This window comes from Oncorhynchus nerka, linkage group LG22 (genome assembly GCF_034236695.1).
Source record: "Oncorhynchus nerka isolate Pitt River linkage group LG22, Oner_Uvic_2.0, whole genome shotgun sequence".
Classification (NCBI taxonomy): domain Eukaryota; kingdom Metazoa; phylum Chordata; class Actinopteri; order Salmoniformes; family Salmonidae; genus Oncorhynchus; species Oncorhynchus nerka.
Genome location: NC_088417.1, coordinates 31396331 through 31421330, shown reverse-complemented (window position 1 = coordinate 31421330; position 25000 = coordinate 31396331). Strand labels below are relative to the sequence as shown.

Genomic DNA, 25000 nt, shown 5'->3' with positions numbered 1-25000 from the left:
CCCGCTCTCTCTCTCTCTCTCCCCTCTCTGTCTCTCTCTCTCTCTCCCCCTCTCTCTCTCTCTCTCTCTCTCTCTCTCGCTGAGGAACTCTCTCGCTCTCTCTCTCGCTGAGGAGCTCCCCCTCTCTCTCTCGCTGAGGAACTCTCTCGCTCTCTCTCTCGCTGAGGAACTCTCTCTCTCTCGCTGAGGAACTCTCTCGCTCTCTCGCTCTCTCTCTCGCTGAGAAGCTCTCTCTCGCTGAGGAACTCTCTCGCTGAGGAACTCTCTCGCTCTCTCTCTCGCTGAGGAACTCTCTCTCTCGCTGAGGAACTCTCTCTCTCGCTGAGGAACTCTCTCTCTCGCTGAGGAACTCTCTCTCTCGCTGAGGAACTCTCTCGCTCTCTCTCTCGCTGAGGAACTCTCTCGCTCTCTCTCTCTCTCTCTCTCTCCTCCCCCCTCTCTCGCTGAGGAACTCTCTCCCCTCTCTCTCCCCCCTCTCTCTCTCTCTCTCTCCCCTCTCTCGCTGAGGAACTCTCTCTCTCGCTCTCTCTCTCCCCCTCTCCCTGAGGAACTCTGTCTCTCTCTCTCTCTCTCCCCCCTCTCTCTCTCTCTCTCTCTCGCTCTCTCTCGCTGAGGAACTCTCTCGCTCTCTCTCTCGCTGAGGAGCTCTCTCGCTCTCTCTCTCGCTGAGGAACTCTCTCGCTCTCTCTCTCGCTGAGGAACTCTCTCGCTCTCTCTCTCGCTGAGGAATTCTCTCGCTCTCTCTCTCGCTGAGGAATTCTCTCGCTCTCTCTCTCGCTGAGGAACTCTCTCGCTCTCTCTCTCGCTGAGGAACTCTCTCTCTCGCTGAGGAACTCTCTCTCTCGCTGAGGAACTCTCTCTCTCGCTGAGGAACTCTCTCTCTCGCTGAGGAACTCTCTCGCTCGCTGAGGAACTCTCTCGCTCGCTGAGGAACTCTCTCGCTCTCTCTCTCGCTGAGGAACTCTCTGAGGAACTCTCTCGCTCTCTCTCTCGCTGAGGAACTCTCTCGCTCTCTCTCTCGCTGAGGAACTCTCTCGCTCTCTCTGTCTCTCTCTCTCCCCCCTCTCTCGCTGAGGAACTCTCTCCCCTCTCTCTCTCGCTGAGGAACTCTCTCCCCTCTCTCTCTCCCCCTCTCTCGCTGAGGAACTCTCTCTCTCTCTCCCCCTCTCTGTCTCTCTCTCTCTCCCCTCTCTCTCTCTCTCCCCTCCCTGAGGAACTCTCTCGCTCTCTCGCTGAGGAACTCTCTCGCTCTCTCTCGCTGAGGAACTCTCTCGCTCTCTCTCTCGCTGAGGAGCTCTCTCGCTCTCTCTCTCGCTGAGGAGCTCTCTCACTCTCTCTCTCGCTCTCTCGCTGAGGAACTCTCTCGCTCTCTCGCTCTCTCTCTCGCTGAGAAGCTCTCTCTCTCGCTGAGGAATTCTCTCGCTCTCTCTCGCTGAGGAACTCTCTCGCTCTCTCTCTCTCTGAGGAACTTTCTCGCTCTCTCTCTGAGGAACTTTCTCGCTCTCCCTCTCTGAGTAACTCTCTTCCTCTTTCCCCCTCCTCTCTCTCTCTCTCTCTCTCTCTCTCTCTCTCACTAACCCTGCCTCTCAATTTCCTTTCTCTCCTCCTCCCCTTCACTCTATTGCTGCTACCCCCCCCACACACACACACTCTCCCACCCTCCACCTAGTGTATACACCAGGCTATGTGAGGCTGTGTTGAGGTCATGAGGCGGTCTAGACTCTGGACACTCCACAGCACACTAATCCATTTAGACCAGTTGATTTCACAGGAGATCCAGTGCAGATTGAGTTTAGAAATAAAGACAGAGTTGTGTCTGCCAAGCTCAATCAGGGAATTCTATAAGGATGACCTTTCAAACACTGGGCTATTTTCGACTTCATTGGGTGTGTTCCAAATGACACCCTATTCCCTATATAGTGCACTACTTTTTACCGTGGCCCATAGGGGTCTAGTCAAAAGTAGTGCACTATATAGGGAACATGGTGCCATTTGGGACACAGACTCTGTTTGCCCGTGTTGTCGCAGTGCCCTTATGAGGTCGGCGACCTCAACTTCTCCTCTTCCTCTCTGACCTGAACAACCTCCATTGCTGGTCCCAGTGCAGTTTAACTTGTTTTCTATGTCCTAGTACACTGAAGCACCGGTTTTCTGAAACAAAAGATGTTTTGAAGAGAAAAAAAGACTCCTAAAATAATAATATATTCTCGACAAGCGTCTCAACAGTCGTTGCACATTGCATTACATTTCAGGCTGTTGTATGACTTAAAGTTGGACAGGCCTAATAGCTAAGAAATCCTAGAATACAGATGCTTTTTCAATGCCATTGAGGTTGAATTGGGAGCTTGAGTTGGGTAAAGAGGGGGCAGAGAAGTGGGTTGACTTGTTCTTCTTTGGGCTGTTTGTAATGCCTCCGTACCTCTTTTCGGTCAGTGATGGAACGTCTGTGTCCTCAATTTTCAAAGAATGGTCCTTGGGGCAAGCTGTATTCCTGTGAGATGCCTCTATAGTATAGAGCCAGGAGACTGTAGAATAGTGCTCTGGTCAAAAGAAGTACACTATATAGGGAATAGAGTGCCTTTTGAGACTTGTCACATGCTTCGTAAACAACAGGTGGAGACTAACAGTGAAATGCTTACTTCCGGGCCCTTTCCAACAATGCTGAGAGAAAGAAGAGAATAGTAATAATACTAGGAATAAATACACAATGAGTAAAGATAACTTGGCTATATACACGGAGTACCAGTACTGAGTCCATGTGCAGGGGTACGAGGTAATTAGTGGCGTTCGGTGCCGTTTAAGCTGGAGGACGATTTTTCTTATTTCTATTACAGCATTATTTCTATTACAGCATTCATATTCTATTCACTCAGATCAATGTAACATCGATAGGTTTAGGCTACTACATGATACAACATCTTTTCCTCTACCCATCATGAGGTTGCTACAACCTAACCTATGAATTAAAGTTTACAGTGTAGATGCACAGGTCTTGTGACATTTGAGTAACAGACATTGACACGTCCAATGTCGCTTTGTACAATCTTGCCTGCATCTAGCTGATCTAGGGTGTAATCATTAGTCCAACAGTTACATAGAAGAGTTTCTATTGGACAAATTTAGGTACATTTATCCCTATTTCGTTCGGTTTGCTTCCGTTTAAGAAAGGTTTTTCAACAGAATCGGCAGAATGAATACACCCCTGATCAAACACAGTTCACTTTCATATCAGCCACATCCAACCAGCATAACTCCTTTGATCATTGTGTAATTACTTCTTACATCTACACGCTCTCCTCCTCTCACCTATTCCCTTCGCTCGTGGACTTCAGTGCACAACACAAACCTTAATATCATAACCGCTAACTGCTGCACACAGCCTACATTGTTGTCACCATAGTAACATCATAGTCAACAAAGCTACTAGAACTAAAGCTTTAGTAAACCCGCTACAATCATTCAGTACAGTCAGCAAGAAGTTTAGAAGGAAATAGGTTTATACAACCAAAAGCTTAACTTGACTTGGAAGAATTCCAGTATTGGATAACCATAGCCATCTAGCTAACATAGCATCCCTCTCGGTTTGAGCCGTGTGTTTGAGTAGGCTAAACTAGCTAGCTGCTTTCTCAAGCTAAGTGAAAAACAAATACAACAATATCTCTCTTGCTACTCTTTCATTGTTGAATAAATTGTTCTACTATTGTCTTTCTTTCTTTGAGTCAACTACTCACCACATGTTATGCACTGCAGTGCTAGCTAGCTATAGCTTCTACAGCTGGGTTTTCCTTTGTAATCCGTGTGCAAGCCTTGCCACATCCGACAAGCGTCAGAGTAGAATTCAATCTTAGTCCTGTACTGACATTTTGACTGTTTGATTTCTCGTCGGAGGTCGTAGCGGGATTTCTTATCAGTGTCTGGATTAGTGTCCCGCTCCTTGAACTCAGTGCAGATGTTGCCTTTAATACATCACATTTGGTTGGGATATGTACATACAGTCACTGTGGGGACAATGTCATCAATGCCCTTATTAATGACGTCCAAGATGGCGTAGCAGTGAAGACGTGTTTTGTTCTTGTCTCCTGTACTTTTGTATTTTTCGTATATAGATTTCAATTTATTTTCAATCTCTTTTCAATTTTTTATTCGATTATACCTTCCGGTAACCTGCCTCACCCAATGTGATACGGTATCGCTATTATTTTTAATTTTAGACCACATTCAAGAACCTCCAGAAGCTAACCAGCTAATTAGCTATTCAGTCATTGTTAGCCACTGCTAGCGGTTTTACCTTCTGCACAGATACCAGCCCTGTTCTTAGCCTGGATAATACTCGCCAGTCTGCTAGTATCGGACTGTCTCTCCACAACAACGCCGGATTCCTGCCGTAATCCCTGGACCACTACTTCTGATCTTCACAGCTAGCTTGCAGCTTGCTAGCTCACCGTGGCACCCAGTACCAAAGCTATCCCTGAGGCCCACCTCCCGGCCTACTCAGCTGTTCACCCGAACCCCACTCATACACGGCTAGAGCCCGATACTCCACCGGATCCTTGCTGTAAACTCTGGACCTTGGCACCGGATCACCGCTGCTACCGATTGGCTATAGTGGCTAACGCCACTGCCACGAAGCTAGCACCAGTTAGCCGTGAGCCAGGAGCATCTCCCAGCCAGCAAACTAAATTCTACAATACCTCTTTCGCCATCTGGCTTGGATTCTCTGTCGACACGGCGCGTTTGGTCTGCCGACGAATACTCCTTCCGCTGTGCCTTCAACCGGCCTCCGTCGGAGGGCTACTAACTTTAAACGCCTTGTCGCCTGCTAACGTAGTGGCGGGTTCCCTGTTCCATCTACTGCTGCCCCCTGAACACTATGATCACTTGGCTACATAGCTTATGCCTGCTGGACTGTCCATTAATCACGGTACTCCATTCTGTTTATTTATTTTTTATCTGTCGGCCCCAGCCGCGAACTCAGGCTCTGTGTGTAGTTAATCCGACCCTCTCTGCCTAGTTATCGCCATTTTACCTGCTGTTGTTGTGTTAGCTGATTAGCTGCTGTTGTCTCACCTGTTGTTTTAGCTAGCTCTCCCAATCAATACCGCTGTATGTCTCTCTCAAATGTCAATATGCCTTGTATACTGTTCAGGTTAGTTATCATTGTTTTAGTTTACAATGGAGCCCCTAGTTCCACTCTTCATACCTCTGATACCTCCTTTGTCCCACCTAACACACATGCGGTGACCTCACCCATTACAACCAGCATGTCCAGAGATACAACCTCTCTTATCATCACCCAGTGCCTGGGCTTACCTCCGCTGTACCCGCACCCCACCATACCCCTGTCTGCGCATTATCCCCTGAATATATTCTACCATGCCCAGAAATCTGCTCCTTTTATTCTTTGTCCCCAATGCCGAGGCGACCAGTTTTGATAGCCTTTAGCCGCACCCTCATACTACTCCTCCTCTGTTCCGCGGGTGATGTGGAGGTAAACCCAGGCCCTGCATGTCCCCAGGCACCCTCATTTGTTGACTTCTGTGATTGAAAAAGCCTTGGTTTCATGCATGTCAACATCAGAAGCCTTCTCCCTAAGTTTGTTTTACTCACTGCTTTAGCACATTCTGCCAACCCTGATGTCCTTGCCGTGTCTGAATCCTGGCTTAGGAAAGCCACCAAAAATTCTGAGATTTCCATACCCAACTATAACATTTTCCGTCAAGATAGAACTGCCAAAGGGGGAGGAGTTGCAGTCTACTGCAGAGAGAGCCTGCAACGTAATGTCATACTTTCCAGGTCCATACCCAAACAGTTCAAACTACTAATTTTAAAAATGACTCTCTCCAGAAATAAGTCTCTCACTGTTGCCGCCTGCTACCGACCCCCCTCAGCTCCCAGCTGTGCCCTGGACACCATTTGTGAATTGATCGCCCCCCATCTAGCTTCAGAGTTTGTTCTGTTAGGTGACCTAAACTGGGATATGCTTAACACCCCGGCAGTCCTACAATCTAAGCTAGATGCCCTCAATCTCACACAAATCATCAAGGAACCCACCAGGTACAACCCTAAATCTGTAAACAAGGGCACCCTCATAGATGTTATCCTGACCAACTGGCCCTCCAAATACACCTCCGCTGTCTTCAACCAGGATCTCAGCGATCACTGCCTCATTGCCTGTATCCGCTACGGGTCCGCAGTCAAACGACCACCCCTCATCACTGTCAAACGCTCCCTAAAACACTTATGCGAGCAGGCCTTTCTAATCGACCTGGCCCGGGTATCCTGGAAGGATATTGACCTCATCCCGTCAGTTGAGGATGCCTGGTCATTGTTTAAAAGTAACTTCCTCACCATCTTAGATAAGTATCCTCCGTTCAAAAAATGCAGAACTAAGAGCAGAAATAGCCCTTGGTTCACTCCAGACCTGACTGCCCTCGACCAGCACAAAAACATCCTGTGGCGGGCTGCAATAGCATCGAATAGTCACCGCGATATGCAACTGTTCAGGGAAGTCAAGATCCAATACACGCAGTCAGTCAGGAAAGCAAAGGCCAGCTTTTTCAAGCAGAAATTTACATCCTGTAGCTCTAACTCCAAAAAGTTATGGGACACTGTAAACGCTCACCACCGAAAAAAAATCCATGATAATCGAGAACATCAAGCATTTCTCAACGGCTGGCCATGCCTTCCTCCTGGCTACTCCAACCTCGGCCAACAGCCCCCCCCCCCCCGCAGCTACTCGCCCAAGCCTCTCCAGGTTCTCCTTTACCCAAATCCAGATAGCAGATGTTCTGAAAGAGCTGCAAAACCTGGACCCGTACAAATCAGCTGGGCTTGACAATCTGGACCCTCTATTTCTGAAACTATCCGCCGCCATTGTCGCAACCCCTATTACCAGCCTGTTCAACCTCTCTTTCATATCGTCTGAGATCCCCAACGATTGGAAAGCTGCCGCAGTCATCCCCCTCTTCAAAGGGGGAGACACTCTGGACCCAAACTGTTACAGACCTATATCCATCCTGCCTATCTAAGGTCTTCGAAAGCCAAGTCAACAAACAGATCACTGACCATCTCGAATCCCACCGTACCTTCTCCGCTGTGCAATCTGGTTTCCGAGCCGGTCACGGGTGCACCTCAGCCACGCTCAAGGTACTAAACAATATCATAACCGCCATCGATAAAAGACAGTACTGTGCAGCCGTTTTCATCGACCTGGCCAAGGCTTTCGACTCTGACAATCACCATATTCTTATCGGCAGACTCAGTAGCCTCGGTTTTTCTAATGACTGCCTTGCCTGGTTCACCAACTACTTTGCAGACAGAGTTCAGTGTGTCAAATCGGAGGGCCTGTTGTCCTGACCTCTGGCAGTCTCTATGGGGGTGCCACAGGGTTCAATTCTTGGGCCGACACTTTTCTCTGTATACATCAATGATGTCGCTCTTTCTGAGTCACCTCTACGCAGACGACACCATTCTGTATACTTCTGGCCCTTCCTTGGACACTGTGCTATCTAACCTCCAAACGAAAAAGTAAAACCAAATGCATTCTTTTCAACCGTTCGCTTCCTGCACCCGCACGCCCGACTAGCATCACCACCCTGGATGGTTCCGACCTAGAATATGTGGGCATCTATAAGTACCTAGGTGTCTGGCTAGACTGTAAACTCTCCTTCCAGACTCATATCAAACATCTCCAATCTAAAATCAAATCTAGAGTCGGCTTTCTAATCCGCAACAAAGCCTCCTTCACTCACGCCCCGTCAAACTTACCCTAGTAAAACTGACTATCCTACCGATCCTCGACTTCGCCGATGTCACCTACAAAATAGCTTCCAAGACTCTACTCAGCAAACTGGATGCAGTTTATCACAGTGCCATCCGTTTTGTTACTAAAGCACCTTAAACCACCCACCACTGCGACCTGTATGCTCTAGTCGGCTGGCCCTCGCTACATATTCGTCGCCAGACCCACAGGCTCTAGGTCATCTAAAAGTCCATGCTAGGTAAAGCCCCGCCTTATCTCAGTTCACTGGTCACGATGGCAACACCCACCCGTAGCACGCGCTCCAGCAGGTGTATCTCACTGATCATCCCTAAAGCCAACACCTCATTTGGCCGCCTTTCCTTCCAGTTCTCTACTGCCTGTGACTGGAACGAATTGCAAAAATCGCTGAAGTTGGAGACTTTTATCTCCCTCGCCAACTTTAAACATCTGCTATCTGAGCAGCTAACCGATCACTGCAGCTGTACATAGTCCATTGGTAAATAGCCCACCCAATTTACCTACCTCATCCCCATACTGTTTTTATTTATTTACTTTTCTGCTCTTTTGCACACCAGTATCTCTACCTGCACATGACCATTTGATCATTTATCACTCCCGTGTTAATCTGCCAAATTGTAATTATTCGCCTACCTCCTCATGCCTTTTGCACACAATGAATATAGACTTTTTTTTTCTACTGTGTTATTGACTTGTTTATTGTTTACTCCATGTGTAACTCTGTGTTGTTGTCTGTTCACACTGCTATGCTTTATCTTGGCCAGGTCGCAGTTGTAAATGAGAACTTGTTCTCAACTAGCCTACCTGGTTAAATAAAGGTGAAATAAAAAATTAATGAAGTAGGAGGAGGACCATGTCCTGAGATGCCTTCCCATAAGCCTCGTGCCACGCCCTAAACACCTCTTTGAGACCACCGCTCCGTCTGGAGGAAGAAGAAGAGCGTTAAAGAGATCATTAAGACCCGTGGCCGTTCTGGGCTCATTCCTTACCTTTCCTGGATGGAAGAGAGAAAAGACATGGGCTTTATCCCAAATTGCACCCTGTTCCGTATATAGTGCACTACTTTTGACCAGGGCCCATAAGGCTCTGGTCAAAAGTAGTGCACTATATATGTTGGCACCCTATTCCCTATTTTGGGACGTAGCCTGTGTCTTTCCTTAGATCCATCAACACGTTGTAGCTTAGTTCCCTGGGATTAGACACACAATACCTGGATGGAGACCTGGAAGCGTAGGCAGTAGGCACAGTCCCATTTCTGCTGCTGTCAAAATCTACCCTAATCCCAGAGATCCTGAGGCACAGAGAGAAGCCTCTCAGCAAACATCTGGATAGAGGGATGGGAGAGGGTGGGATAGAGGAGAGGAGAGGAAAGGACAAAATAGTACAGGGGAAAGCTGGGAAAGCTGTCAACCCCCAGAATCCAATTAAAACAGAGTTATGGAAAAATGGAGACGTGTGTAAACCCCCAAATAATTCTCAATTTCCAGAAAACAAGTTTATTTCATCTGTCTGCAGGTTCACTACTGGAGGGTGATCCGTAGCCAAAACATAAGACCAAATTGCGTTCCAAATGGCACCTTATTCTCCATTTAGTGCACTGTTTGACCAGGGCCCACATCTTGGCTGAGCAGGTTGAGGCCACGCAGACAGACAGGTGTGATTGGCTGAGTAGGTAGAGGCCACGCAGACAGACAGGTGTGATTGGCTGAGTAGGTAGAGGCCACGCAGACAGACAGGCGTGATTGGCTGAGCAGGTAGAGGCCACGCAGACAGAAAAGTGTGATTGGCTGAGCAGGTAGAGGCCACGCAGACAGAAAGGTGTGATTGGCTGAGCAGGTAGAGGCCACGCAGACAGACAGGTGTGATTGGTCTAGGCCAGTGGTTTCAGTCCTCCAGTACCCCCAACAGCACACATTTGTGTTGTAACCCCGGACAAACATACCGGATTTAATTAATCCAGGGCTGAATCAGGTGTCCAGGGATACAATAACATTGCATATGGTTGGGAGGACTGGAGTTAGGAAACAGTGCTCTAGACAGTGGTGACGTTACTTAATAATATCCAGTTTGGTTGTGATTCTGACCAGTAGGAGAAGAGAGTATATGTCCCAAATGGCACTCTATTCCCTATGTAGTGCACTACTTTTGACCCCAGCACTATAAAGGTAATAGAGTCCCAATCGGCCCTGGTCAAAAATAGTGCACCATATATAGTGATGGGGTGCCAGATGGGATGTGGACTTTGGCATCTCCCCTCGCACTGGGTTTGTTGTCTAGCATCCCTGTTGTCTGAGTGGACTGGCTGATTGATGAGGAAAACAGGAAAGTGTTCTTGGCACTCCCAGCCCCCAACTCACTAGCTGTGCTAAGAGAGCCCAGACACATCCAGTACACACAGCACCAGAGAGAGCCCAGAAACATCCAGTACACACAGCACCAGAGAGCCCAGACACGTCCAGTACACACAGCACCAGAGAGAGCCCAGACACGTCCAGTACACACAGCACCAGAGAGAGCCCGACACGTCCAGTACACACAGCACCAGAGAGAGCCCGACACGTCCAGTACACACAGCACCAGAGAGAGCCCAGACACGTCCAGTACACACAGCACCAGAGAGAGCCCAGACACGTCCAGTACACACAGCACCAGAGAGAGCTCAGACACGTCCAGTACACACAGCACCAGAGAGAGCCCAGACACGTCCAGTACACACAGCACCAGAGAGAGCCCAGACACGTCTAGTACACACAGCACCAGAGAGAGCCCAGACACGTCCAGTACACACAGCACCAGAGAGAGCCCAGACACATCCAGTACACACAGCACCAGAGAGAGCCCGACACGTCCAGTACACACAACACCAGAGAGAGCCCAGACACGTCCAGTACACACAGCACCAGAGAGAGCCCAGACACGTCCAGTACACACAGCACCAGAGAGAGCCCAGACACATCCAGTACACACAGCACCAGAGAGAGCCCAGACACGTCCAGTACACACAGCACCAGAGTGAGCTCAGACACGTCCAGTACACACAGCACCAGAGAGAGCCCAGACACGTCCAGTACACAGCACCAGAGAGCCCAGACACGTCTAGTACACACAGCACCAGAGAGAGCCCAGACACGTCCAGTACACACAGCACCAGAGAGAGCCCGACACGTCCAGTACACACAGCACCAGAGAGAGCCCAGACACGTCCAGTACACACAGCACCAGAGAGAGCCCGACACGTCCAGTACACACAGCACCAGAGAGAGCCCAGACACGTCCAGTACACACAGCACCAGAGAGAGCCCGACACGTCCAGTACACACAGCACCAGAGAGAGCCCAGACACGTCCAGTACACACAGCACCAGAGAGAGCCCAGACACGTCCAGTACACACAGCACCAGAGAGAGCCCAGACACGTCCAGTACACACAGCACCAGAGAGAGCCCAGACACGTCCAGTACACACAGCACCAGAGAGAGCCCAGACACGTCCAGTACACACAGCACCAGAGAGAGCCCAGGCCGCTTTGCGTAAGTGCAGTGGAAGACAAGCACTAGATCGAGATGTGCGTTCATGTTTTTTTTTTCTCAAACCGATACATTTTTTCAAGCGACGACAAATTAGGCATGGTTTTCTGTTCAGACTAGACATTCCTGAGTCCTAAAGAGCTCTGGGATAAGACGGAGGGGAAAAACAAATAGCGCTCGACACAAACCCACGTCGCTCAGCCAAGGGACTTGAGCACTATTCCACTGCATAAGCCTGTAACACTTGGGTTGGAGTACCACTTTCCACATGCTGGAGCTAGCATACTGTAGTAAGCCCATGGAGAGTACACTAGCCCCAGAGTGTGTTTCTGCCCCCAACCCCCCCTAGATAACACTATAATGAGTTCACCACGGTGGACTCAAACGCTCTCAGTACATATTTCAAACATCACAGACAGCCTAAAAGGCTTTTTTAATAATCAAATAACGTTTAACTCTCTCTCTCTCTCTCCCTCTCTGCATACAGCCTGCTATCCTGGTTAGGCCAGAGTGAATACTGCTTAAAACAATGGCTACCTGCCTTTCCTTTCTCAACAGGAAACCCAGTGACCCATAAGGGAGGGCTTCAGCAACAGGGTATGAGGTTTGAAGGACAGCCGGTACAGTAGATACCACACACTGTAGGTCGGTATGAAACATTCTCCTCCAGTTAAATAGTCCTTGTTCCCCCAGAGCAATGTTTTTTACCATTCACTTCAAACGCAGTGTTCAGTCTGGTTTAACCAGGATGCCTGCCTGTCCCCTCACAACAGGGAATGCCATTACCCATAAAGCTAGAGCACAGGAGGTTGGTGGCACATTAATTGGGGAGGGACGGGCTCGTGGTAATGGCTGGAGTGGAATGGGTTTCCATGGTTCCCGGGTGTTTGATACCATTCCATTAGCTCCTTTCCGGCCATTAATATGAGCCGTCCTCCCCTGAGCTAGAGGTCGGAGGTTTGAAGGACTAGCAGTGAGATACGGATACCACATGCCACATCGGGAGAACCCTCTCCACCTGTTAAAGATCCCTTGTTCCCCCCAGAGCTATATGCTTTTCCTCGTCAGTACAGTGACCATGTGGTCAGCCTGTGAGCCAGGTACTTCCGTGACGCGGCAGGTCTGATCCCTGGTCCGGAAGCCACGATTCCTATAATGCCTTTCACACATGGGTTTTCTTGGAGGGGCATTAAAGGCCACACGCCTGTCTATCTGTCCGCCCCCCCCACCCCCCACCCCACACACACACACACACCACTGTGTAGCGGCACTAAGACACACCACACAGCGTGAGAGACCAGAGGCCTATTTGAACCCAGCTGTTGGTGGAAGAAGGGAGTGCAGGGAAAAGGTTTTACTTTTTTACTTTTCCTGAGGTGTTGCTGCTACAATGTTGGCCCACATTGTTACTGTTTTTCCTCTTATTTTTAGTGTGCGTCCTTCCTCGGGAACCATCCTCCTTGGTTCTCTACAGTCCTTTGGTCCACCTCTCAACTCACAATGGACGGACATAAATAACATGCTGTAGTGAACAGGCGGGTAGCTGAGGTCCTTATTTAACCAGGAAGAATTAGTCCGGGTATTTGTGGAGAACTTGGTAGAGTTGGTATTTGTCCTTGTTGTACGGGCATTGTTCTGTGGTGGGAGGGAATATTGCAGAGTGTGTGGAAACTGGAGATCCTTCTTCACACACACACTAGGACATGCAGTAGAGCCATCCTCCTCTACCCCTGCCTGCCTGTCGAGCGTGTCTCTGACACAGACTTGAACAGACGAGGAGTTGTAAATGAGCACCATCACATAATGACTGAAAGGAGGTACTCTGTAATGCCTCCCACATTCTGTGGCCACTTCCAGCACTAAGTGTTGCAGTGATAAACCGCACTGTGTGTGTGTGTGTGTGTGTGTGTGTGTGTGTGTGTGTGTGTGTGCAGCCATAAACCACACATATGGGGCTGGGGTGTAATGGTAATAGTCTCTTAATCTAGAGTTGCCATGGAGAGATAATTCACCAGTTGTCATCTCTGTTAGTCTTCATACTGAGGGCTTGTTCTGCTGGGCCAGGATGGCACTGTGCATGCATCCCAAATGGCACCCTATTCCCTATGTAGTGCACTACCTTTGACCAGGGCCATAGGCCTCTGGTCCAAAGTAGTGCACTATTATAGGGAATAGTGTGCCATTTGGAATATGCACAGTGTCTATCAGCGCTTCTTCTACTGCAGTTAGAAACTCCAGGCTCAGATGGGAGACATCTTTTCTTTTTTTTAAAGGAATTTGTACACTTGATCTAAATAGTTAGGAAACCAGAGTGGAGATGGGTAGGTGGGAGAGACAGTGGGAAGGATGGATGCTGGGATTGAACACCGGTCTTCCAGTCGTATGTGATGAGACACACCATCATTACCGTTCCACCCCAGGATTTGCACAAGACATTGACTTAGGCCTGTGTGTTTTTGCGTACATTAAACTTCCCTTCTTTTTTTTGTTTCAACAGTTCTGCACCGTTTCTTTTACAGACACCGCAGCAACGTTTCACAGGATGTTACATCAGCACAGTGAGCAGTTTAGAGTTCCCTGTTTGTGAAGGCCCCTGGGTGCTGAATGTCCTACACCACGGCTGTTAGATATTATCACGCTGGAAAACGGGCTTGCAGGAGCACACTGGCAACTTCCAGGCAGTTGTGTGTGTAGTGGCAGCGCGTGTCTTCTACTGTTTACTCTGTGGCTCGATATGCCCCTTCTTTTTCTGTTGGAGGTTCTCTTGGAATGGAAGGGTTTGAGTTCGTCTACACGTTATTGTGTGTGTCTTACAGTAGTAGGGGCGACTGGCAATTATCCAGTCACGGTCAAGTGCACGCCATTAAAACGTGCGTGTGTGTGTGTGTCCTGAGCAAGGAAAATGTCTCCATATCCAAGCTCTTTGTCACGGTAGGGGGATACAAGAGAGTACGATTACATCCAGGGTCAAGGGTTAGGAGCCAGCTGAACAATGAGTTAAAACCACAGTCTTTTTTTAGCTCGACCCCATCATAATTAGGACCACTGTTGCCATGCATAGCTAACATTCCTGATTTACCAGCATGCCTTCTATTGGCCCTAGCTATTGGCAACCTGACTGTTAATCAGAACTGTACAGTAACACACAGACCGGCCACACACACAGACACACTTCCCTGCTCTAACAGTAACACACAGACCGGCCACACACACAGACACACTTCCCTGCTCTAACAGTAACACACAGACCGGCCACACACACAGACACACTTCCCTGCTCTAACAGTAACACACAGACACACTTCCCTGCTCTAACAGTAACACACAGACCGACCACACACACAGACACACTTCCCTGCTCTAACAGTAACACACAGACACACTTCCCTGCTCTAACAGTAACACACAGACACACTTCCCTGCTCTAACAGTAACACACGTCCCTGCTCTAACAGTAACACACAGACACACTTCCCTGCTCTAACAGTAACACACAGACACACTTCCCTGCTCTAACAGTAACACACAGACACACTTCCCTGCTCTAACAGTAACACACAGACCGACCACACACACAGACACACTTCCCTGCTCTAACAGTAACACACAGACACACTTCCCTGCTCTAACAGTAACACACAGACGCACTTCCCTGCTCTAACAGTAACACACAGACACACTTCCCTGCTCTAACAGTAACACACAGACACACTTCCCTGCTCTAACAGTAACACACAGATACACTTCCCTGCTCTAACAGTAACACACAGACACACTTCCCTGCTCTAACAGTAACACACAGACACACTTCCCTGCTCTAACGGTAACACAACCCCTCTGTACTGTAACGGTAACACAACCCCTCTGTACTGTAACGGTAACACAACCCCTCTGTACTGTAACGGTAACACAACCCCTCTGTACTGTAACGGTAACACACACAGAACACAACCCCTCTGTACTGTAACGGTAACACAACCCCTCTGTACTGTAACGGTAACACAACCCCTCTGTACTGTAACGGTAACACAACCCCTCTGTACTGTAACACAACCCCTCTGTACTGTAACGGTAACACAACCCCTCTGTACTGTAACGGTAACACAACCCCTCTGTACTGTAACGGTAACACAACCCCTCTGTACTGTAACGGTAACACAACCCCTCTGTACTGTAACGGTAACACAACCCCTCTGTACTGTAACGGTAACACAACCCCTCTGTACTGTAACAGTAACACAACCCCTCTGTACTGTAACAGTAACACAACCCCTCTGTACTGTAACAGTAACACAACCCCTCTGTACTGTAACGGTAACACAACCCCTCTGTACTGTAACGGTAACACAACCCCTCTGTACTGTAACGGTAACACAACCCCTCTGTACTGTAACAGTAACACAACCCCTCTGTACTGTAACAGTAACCCCTCTGTACTGTAACAGTAACCCCTCTGTACTGTAACAGTAACACAACCCCTCTGTACGGTAACAGTAACACAACCCCTCTGTACTGTAACAGTAACACAACCCCTCTGTACTGTAACGGTAACACAACCCCTCTGTACTGTAACGGTAACACAACCCCTCTGTACTGTAACGGTAACACAACCCCTCTGTACTGTAACAGTAACACAACCCCTCTGTACGGTAACAGTAACACAACCCCTCTGTACTGTAACAGTAACACATCCCCTCTGTACTGTAACAGTAACACAACCCCTCTGTACTGTAACACAACCCCTCTGTACTGTAACAGTAACACAACCCCTCTGTACTGTAACTGTAACACAACCCCTCTGTACTGTAACTGTAACACAACCCCTCTGTACTGTAACAGTAACACAACCCCTCTGTACTGTAACACAACCCCTCTGTACTGTAACGGTAACACAACCCCTCTGTACTGTAACACAACCCCTCTGTACTGTAACAGTAACACAACCCCTCTGTACTGTAACACAACCCCTCTGTACTGTAACACAACCCCTCTGTACTGTAACAGTAACACAACCCCTCTGTACTGTAACAATAACCCCTCTGTACTGTAACAGTAACACAACCCCTCTGTACTGCAACAGTAACACAACCCCTCTGTACTGTAACACAACCCCTCTGTACTGTAACTGTAACACAACCCCTCTGTACTGTAACAGTAACACAACCCCTCTGTACTGTAACGGTAACACAACCCCTCTGTACTGTAACAGTAACCCCTCTGTACTGTAACAGTAACACAACCCCTCTGTACTGTAACAGTAACACAACCCCTCTGTACTGTAACGGTAACACAACCCCTCTGTACTGTAACGGTAACACAACCTCTCTGTACTGCAACAGTAACACAACCCCTCTGTACTGTAACAGTAACACAACCCCTCTGTACTGTAACAGTAACACAACCCCTCTGTACTGTAACACAACCCCTCTGTACTGTAACACAACCCCTCTGTACGGTAACACAACCCCTCTGTACTGTAACGGTAATACAACCCCTCTGTACTGTAACAGTAACACAACCCCTCTGTACTGTAACAGTAACACAGACATGACAACGATACACTGGTCCGGGTTCAGACCAGGAAGGTTGAGTCATTCATTTATTTCAGTCGGGTTAAATAGATTTCCAGCCCTCTCTGGGCTCGCCTAATTCTGTCTCCATGGAGATGATGATGCTCGCCCTGCGTGCGTGTGTGCGTGCGTTTTGTCTCGCTCCTTTGATTGATTTGTCTTTATCCTCGGGTAGAGGAGTTGGGGGTTAGTTATTTTCTGTTATTTGGATGGAGCTGTCTAGAAGGGTTGAAGTGATGTTGAAGGGCCCGGGATTACGGAGGGCCCTTCAACAACAGGAACAGAGCTGTGTATTGACTGGCTGCAGCTGGGCCTGGTAATGAAACGCCGTGCACCTGCCTCCCTGAAGGAAAACAAAGAGATTCCCTCTGACAGAGCCAATGAAATGCTGGCGGCTTCTGGGCTCCGAAAGGCCCCCTAATCGAATGGAACAACCCGTACTGCAGCATCACGCTAATCAGACCACAGTATTAGAGCGATCCAGAGGGGTGGCGGAACCTGCCCTGGAATGTCCAAGACCCTATTTCCTATATAGTGCACTACTTTAGACCAGGACCCAACAGGACAACCTTAGTTAATATTTTCCACCCTGCAATGGCTTAGTAACAGCACTGCTATGATGTTAACTGTTGATAATGATGACACTGTGCATGGCTTGCTGTTACAGTAATGTTGCGAGCAGCAGCGTTTTCTATTCAGTGCGCCCTTTCCACTGTGGCGAGCAGGCGGCTCGTTCTTTCTGGCTGGTGTTCGGTCAGAGCAGTGGGGGTGTTGAATGAGAAGGAAACACCGCAGGAGAAGTGGCACAGACAACACAGTGCTCACCCGGAACGCGCTGTCCCGCCCGCAGTGGAACAGTCTGGCCTGAACGTTAGCTGTAACACAATATCCCAACGCTAGGGTTCACACATGCACTCAGACACACACACACACACATTCTCTCTCTCTCTCTCTCTCTCTCTCTCTCTCACTCACTCACTCACTCACTCACTCACTCACTCACTCACTCACTCACTCACTCACTCACTCACTCACTCACACACACACACACACACACACACACACACAGAAATATACACAAATACATTCTCACACACACACACATTCTCACACACACACTCAGAAATATACACAAATACATTCTCTCTCTCTCTCACACACACACACATACTCAGAAACATCCACAAATACATTCTCTCTCACACACACACGCATTGTGACATGCCTTAATACCTTAGCCATACACACATGGGTTATTGTTCTGAAGCCGTATGTTTGACGTGTTTCATTTCTTACACAGCGTAGGTCTCCATCTCCTGTCCCTTATTAAGTGACTGTTTGGAAAAGAACAGACTCCCGAGACCGTAGCTATACTCTCTCTCTTTCTCGTGGCACATCTGCACAGCGCTCGCCTGCCGCTCGCCTCGCGGTTTCTCTATGTTGTGGAAAGTATTAAAGGATTGGATCAGGGCTTCTCTCTCTCTCACCAGTGTATCATTTTAATGCTGCCTTAATCTTGGCCATCTTGGATCATAATGCTGGGTTCATTCATCACTGTTTAAAAGAAACAGAGAGAGAGAGCCCTTCTGCCGTGTGCAGGAACGGGATATTAGCGAAGTGTCCACGGTCCTCGGTTTGCGGATTTTGGTTTAACTGTCTGTCATAAATATGAAACTGTGCTCTTCAAACTAGGGATATGTTTCTCTCTGTTTGGTTCTGCCTTAGTGCATTCAAACCAGACCATTTGTTTATGACAGTTGTCATGTTTGATTGGTTTATCGTGCGCTGCATGTCCATGGAATGCAACCACCACACATACTTCCTTACACACACACACACCACCTACTGTACCAAAGTAGTCTGAGAAGAATGACAAACGCTTGACTGGTACTTGTGTCAACTGGACAAGCATGAAGCAACTACCAGTAAATTCACATAGCAGCAGTAAATTACATGAAAAAATGCCAGTCGCCTTCACTCATCCCACCCACCTGCCATTTTGGATTCTCTCTTTACCTCCTGTTCCCCTCTACAGGAGGTCAGAGGTCAATGTGCTTAAAACAGACCATTCAGGTTCAAAAGGCTCAGATGAATCACATCTATGGTTGCATCCCAAATGGCAATCTATTCTCTATATAATGCCTATTGGGAATAGGGTGCCATTTGAGACCCGTCCTGTAACATTAAGAGAGAAATGACATAAGAGGTAGCTAGATGACATAAACTGAGGCTGGAAGGAGAATGACAACATGGCAATAATGTTTTTATGGTCTCTAGAAGACAAAAGTGTTCAGACGACATTACATATGAACCTTACTCACCGACCAAACACTTTCCCTGGATCTAGGTGCATCTCAACTAGCGACCTATCCCCTATATAGAGCAATAGCTTTGACAGGGCCCAGGGAAAAGCGTTCACTACTCCTACCTACTGCACAGATATCACTCTCAATGTGTTTCATATGAAGGGCTGCTCTACATAAAGCCAGACCTGATAGATATTGAAACGCTCGTAAATGTGCATCGGCAGGCATTTTGTGCAGATGCAAATGTACTTGTATGTACTGTATACACTGTCAACTTTACCCCTTGCAGTGACTCAGCTTTCACTCCCTCCTTTTCTCTCTCTCTCTTCTCGCTCTCTGATTTGTAGCTGGTTTTCGCCGGAGTTTCCGCCTCAGCAGGCGAGACAAGAAGACCAACAAGTCCATGTATGAGTGTAAGAAGAGTGACCAGTACGACATGGCTGACGTGGCCACCTACGAGGAGGTGACTCCTCACCGCAGGCAGAGCGGGGCCAAGCACAGGCTGGTGGTCCTCGTCGGTGAGTAACACACACACACCATGGTAGAGCGGGGGGACTGGGCTGGTGGTCCTCGTCGGTGAGTAACACACACACACGACATGGTAGAGCGGGGGGACTGGGCTGGTGGTCCTCGTCGGTGAGTAACACACACACACCATGGTAGAGCGGGGGACTGGGCTGGTGGTCCTCGTCGGTGAGTAACACACACCATGGTAGAGCGGGGGACTGGGCTGGTGGTCCTCGTCGGTGAGTAACACACACACACACCATGGTAGAGCGGGGGACTGGGCTGGTGGTCCTCGTCGGTGAGTAACACACACACACCCATGGTAGAGCGGGGACTGGGCTGGTGGTCCTCGTCGGTGAGTAACACACACCATGGTAGAGCGGGGGACTGGGCTGGTGGTCCTCGTCGGTGAGTAACACACACACACACCATGGTAGAGCGGGGGACTGGGCTGGTGGTCCTCGTCGGTGAGTAACACACACACACGACATGGTAGAGCGGGGGGACTGGGCTGGTGGTCCTCGTCGGTGAGTAACACACACACACCATGGTAGAGCGGGGGGACTGGGCTGGTGGTCCTCGTCGGTGAGTAACACACACACACACCATGGTAGAGCGGGGGGACTGGGCTGGTGGTCCTCGTCGGTGAGTAACACACACACACACCATGGTAGAGCGGGGGGACTGGGCTGGTGGTCCTCGTCGGTGAGTAACACACACACACGACATGGTAGAGCTGGACCAAGCTGCTGTCGTAGTGGGTGAGTAACTGACTACTGCCACCATGGGACACTGGGGATTGCTGAGCTGTTGGTCTTGGCCAGGCAGAAGCCATCGTTTAAGTGTAAAACTGGTTTCTCCATAGAGAGAGCGTGTGGCGCTAGAGTCAGAGTTCCAGGCCCGGAGGTGGCTCAGCCTTGCCCTCACACAGCCGTAACCCAGAAACATGCTCCCGGCCACACGCAAGCCCCCTTAACTTTTAAAGCCCTGGTGGAAAATGACAGCACAGGGCTGGCGGGCTGGGGATTCCTTCATATTTAGTGCTTTTCATTAACAGCACCGTGCTCAGCTCTAAATGTTCCTTTTTTTTTACTTGACAGAATTGTTAACACTTGCCTTTTAGGCTGGTATTACAAAGTCCTCCAGAAGGCTGATGAAGTGCCAAAATCTTGAAATGAAGTTAGCTTTGTTTTTATTCCTTCTTGTGTAGTTTAGAGAAAGCATTGTGCCAACGAATGGTGGACCAATACCGTTAAGCCCAGGTGCACCAGAATTAAAACCTGAACATAAATATTGGAACTATTATTGCAAATGACACGAATAATGAATGTATTCCTCACACGCTGCTTTTTCTTCTCAAGGTTAGCAGTGCTACTGATCGGTGCAGCTGCATATGAATCATTCTTCATTCTGCCGATATCGCTGGCTTTCTATTTAATGCTCTTATTAAGAGAAGAGAAAGTGAGGCTTGTGTTGCAGTACGTCTGTTTTAGCATGATTGACCAGGCCTCGGTACGGTGAGACGCAGTGGTATGGACTTCATCATAGCGTGTTGCTAATTAGCTAGCCCATTTTCTTGCCAGACAGACTGTCAGGCTGTGCAACCAAGCGGATGCCACGGCCTCTCTCTCTCTCTCTACAATGCACATAACCCCTCCTCTGTCACACTAATGTAAATATTTTCAATTCACTTCTGTAATTTGGACGACAACCTATGGACAATTTCACACCTAATGAAGAGAAAGGCCAAGGAAAGATCTGTTTTATGTTTCCTGTTTCTCTCTGGAGTGCTCTCACTTTTTCTTATTATGAGGACTCTCTCTCTCTCTCTCTCCCCGCCATCTCTTTCTCTCTCTCCCTCTCCCTCCCGCCATCTCGCTCTCCCTCCCGCCATCTCTTTTTCTCCCATCTCTCCCTCTCCCTCCCACGATCTCTTTCTCTCCCTCCCACGATCTCTTTCTCTCCCTCTCCCTCCCACCATCTCTTTCTCTCCCTCCCACCATCTCTTTCTCTCTCCCTCCCACGATCTCTTTCTCTCCCTCTCCCTCCCACCATCTCTTTCTCTCCCTCTCCTCCCACCATCTCTTTCTCTCCCTCTCCCTCCCACCATCTCTTTCTCTCCCTCTCCCTCCCACCATCTCTTTCTCTCCCTCTCCCTCCCACCATCTCTTTCTCTCCCTCTCCCTCCCACCATCTCTTTCTCTCCCTCTCCCTCCCACCATCTCTTTCTCTCCCTCTCCCTCCCACCATCTTTCTCTCCCTCTCCCTCCCCACCATCTCTCCCTCTCCCTCCCACCATCTTTCTCTCCCTCTCCCTCGCTCTCCCTCGCTCTCCTTCCTGCCATCTCTTTCTCTCCTCTCTCTCGCTCTCCCTCCATCTCTTTCTCTCCTCTCTCCCTCCATCTCTTTCTCTCCTCTCTCCCTCCCACCACCTCTTTCTCTCCCTCTCCCACCACCTCTTTCTCTCCCTCTCCCACCATCTCTCCCTCTCCCTCCCACCATCTTTCTCTCCCTCTCCCTCGCTCTCCTTCCTGCCATCTCTTTCTCTCCTCTCTCTCGCTCTCCCTCCATCTCTTTCTCTCCCTCGCTCTCCCTCCATCTCTTTCTCTCCTCTCCCTCCCACATCTCTTTCTCCCTCTCCCTCCATCTCTTTCTCTCCCTCTCCCTCCATCTCTTTCTCTCCCTCCCTCCCACCATCTCTCCCTCCCTCCCACCATCTCTCTCTCCTCCCTCCCACCATCTCTTTCTCTCCCTCTCCCTCCCATCATCTCTCTCTCCTCTCTCCTCTCTCTCCCTCCCACCATCTCTCTCCTCTCTCTCTCTCCCTCTCCCTCCCACCATCTTTCTCTCCTCTGTCTCGCTCTCCTTCCCGCCATCTCCCTCTCCCTCCCGCCATCTCCCTCTCCCTCCCGCCATCTCCCTCTCCCTCCCACCATCTCTTTCTCTCCTCTCTCCCTCCCACCATCTCTCCTCTCTCCTTCCCTCCCACCATCTCTCCCTCTCCCTCCCTCCAACCATCTTTCTCTCCTCCCACCATCTCTCCTCTCTCCCTCCCTCCCACCATCTCTCCTCTCTCCCTCCCTCCCACCATCTCTCCTCTCTCCCTCCCTCCTCCCACCATCTCTCCTCTCTCCCTCCCTCCAACCATCTCTTTCTCTCCCTCCCTCCAACCATCTCTTTCTCTCCCTCCCACCATCTCTCCTCTCTCCCTCCCTCCCACCATCTCTCCTCTCTCCCTCCCTCCCACCATCTCTCCTCTCTCCCTCCCTCCCACCATCTCTCCTCTCTCCCTCTGCCTCCCAGCGTCTCTTTCTCCGGCGCCTAGTGGTCCAGGAGAATGTGAAGTGGGCGTGTAGATCCTCCAAAGAGAACCAGGCGTCCTGTGCTTTTCCTTGGCCCCCTTTCCTCACTCCTCTTTCCACTCCACTCACATACACTCACATACACTCACATACACTAACATACACTCACAGACACTCACACACAGACACTCACACACACACTCACACACAGACACTCACACACAGACACTCACACACAGACACTCACACACAGACACTCACACACAGACACTCACACACAGACACTCACACACAGACACTCACACACAGACACTCACACACAGACACTCACACACAGACACTCACACACAGACACTCACACACAGACACTCACACACATACACTCTCATAAACTTACATACACTCACATACACACACACATACACACACACACACATACACACACATACACTCACATACATACATTCACATACACTCACATATACCCACATACACTCACATACACTCACGTACACTCACATACTCTCACATACACCCACCTACACTCAAATACACACACACACTCACATACACTCAAATACACACACACACTCACACACACTCACATACACACACCTACACTCAAATACACACACACACACTCACATACACACACATACACCCACCTACACTCAAATACACACACACACTCACATACACACACATACACCCACCTACACTCAAATACACACACACACACTCACATACACACACATACACCCACCTACACTCAAATACACACACACACTCACATACACACACATACACCCACCTACACTCAAATACACACACACACTCACATACACACACATAAAGTCACATACATGCAAATACACTCACATACACACACATACACTCACATACACCCACATACACTCACATACACTCTCACACTCACTCACTCACATACACTCTCATAAACTTACGTACACTCACATACACTCTATCAACTTACATACACTCACATACACCCACTCACATACACCCACTCACATACACCCACATCACTCACATACACTCACACACATACACTCACACACTCACACACATACACTCACATACATACATACACTCACATACACTCACATACACCCACCTACACTCAAATACACACACAATCACATACACGCACATACATACATACACTCACATACACTCACACTCACATACACGCACATACACTCACATACACTCACATACACTCACATACACCCACCTACACTCAAATACACACTCACATACACGCACATACACGCAAATACACTCACATACACACACACTCACATACACCCACATACACTCACACACACTCACATACACTCAAATACACCCACATACACTCACATACACTCACATACACACACACATACACACACACATACACACACATACACACACATTCACATACACTCACATTCACATACACACACACACACATACACTCACATACACTCACATACACTCACATACAATCACACACACACACACACACACACACACACACACACACACACACACACACACACACTCACTCACTCGCATACACTCACATACATACACTCACATACACTCACATACATACACTCACATACACACACACACACATACACTCACATACACCCACATACACTCACATACACCCACATACACTCACATACACCCACATACACTCACATACATACATCCACCTACACTCAAATACACACACACTCACATACACACACTCACATACACACACTCACATACACACACACACATACACACACACACATACACTCACACACATACACTCACATACACTCACATAAACCCACCTACACTCAAATACACACACACACACTCACATACACGCACATACATACACTCACACACATACACTCACATACACCCACCTACACTCAAATACACACACACACTCACATACACGCAAATACATACACACACACACTCACATACACACACACACGCAC

The 25000-nt window shown here is 48.8% G+C and overlaps 1 protein-coding gene across 3 annotated transcripts in view; it reads left to right on the top strand.

Annotated features, from left to right (window-relative positions):
- LOC115125332 (MAGUK p55 subfamily member 7-like) overlaps positions 1-25000 on the top strand; it is a 313135-nt gene that overhangs the window by 253600 nt on the left and 34535 nt on the right. For all 3 annotated transcript variants that reach the window (XM_065007128.1, XM_065007126.1, XM_065007127.1), the window contains one exon: positions 19530-19700. In XM_065007128.1, the coding sequence (XP_064863200.1) occupies positions 19530-19700 (171 nt within the window). The remainder of the gene's footprint in view (positions 1-19529; positions 19701-25000) is intronic.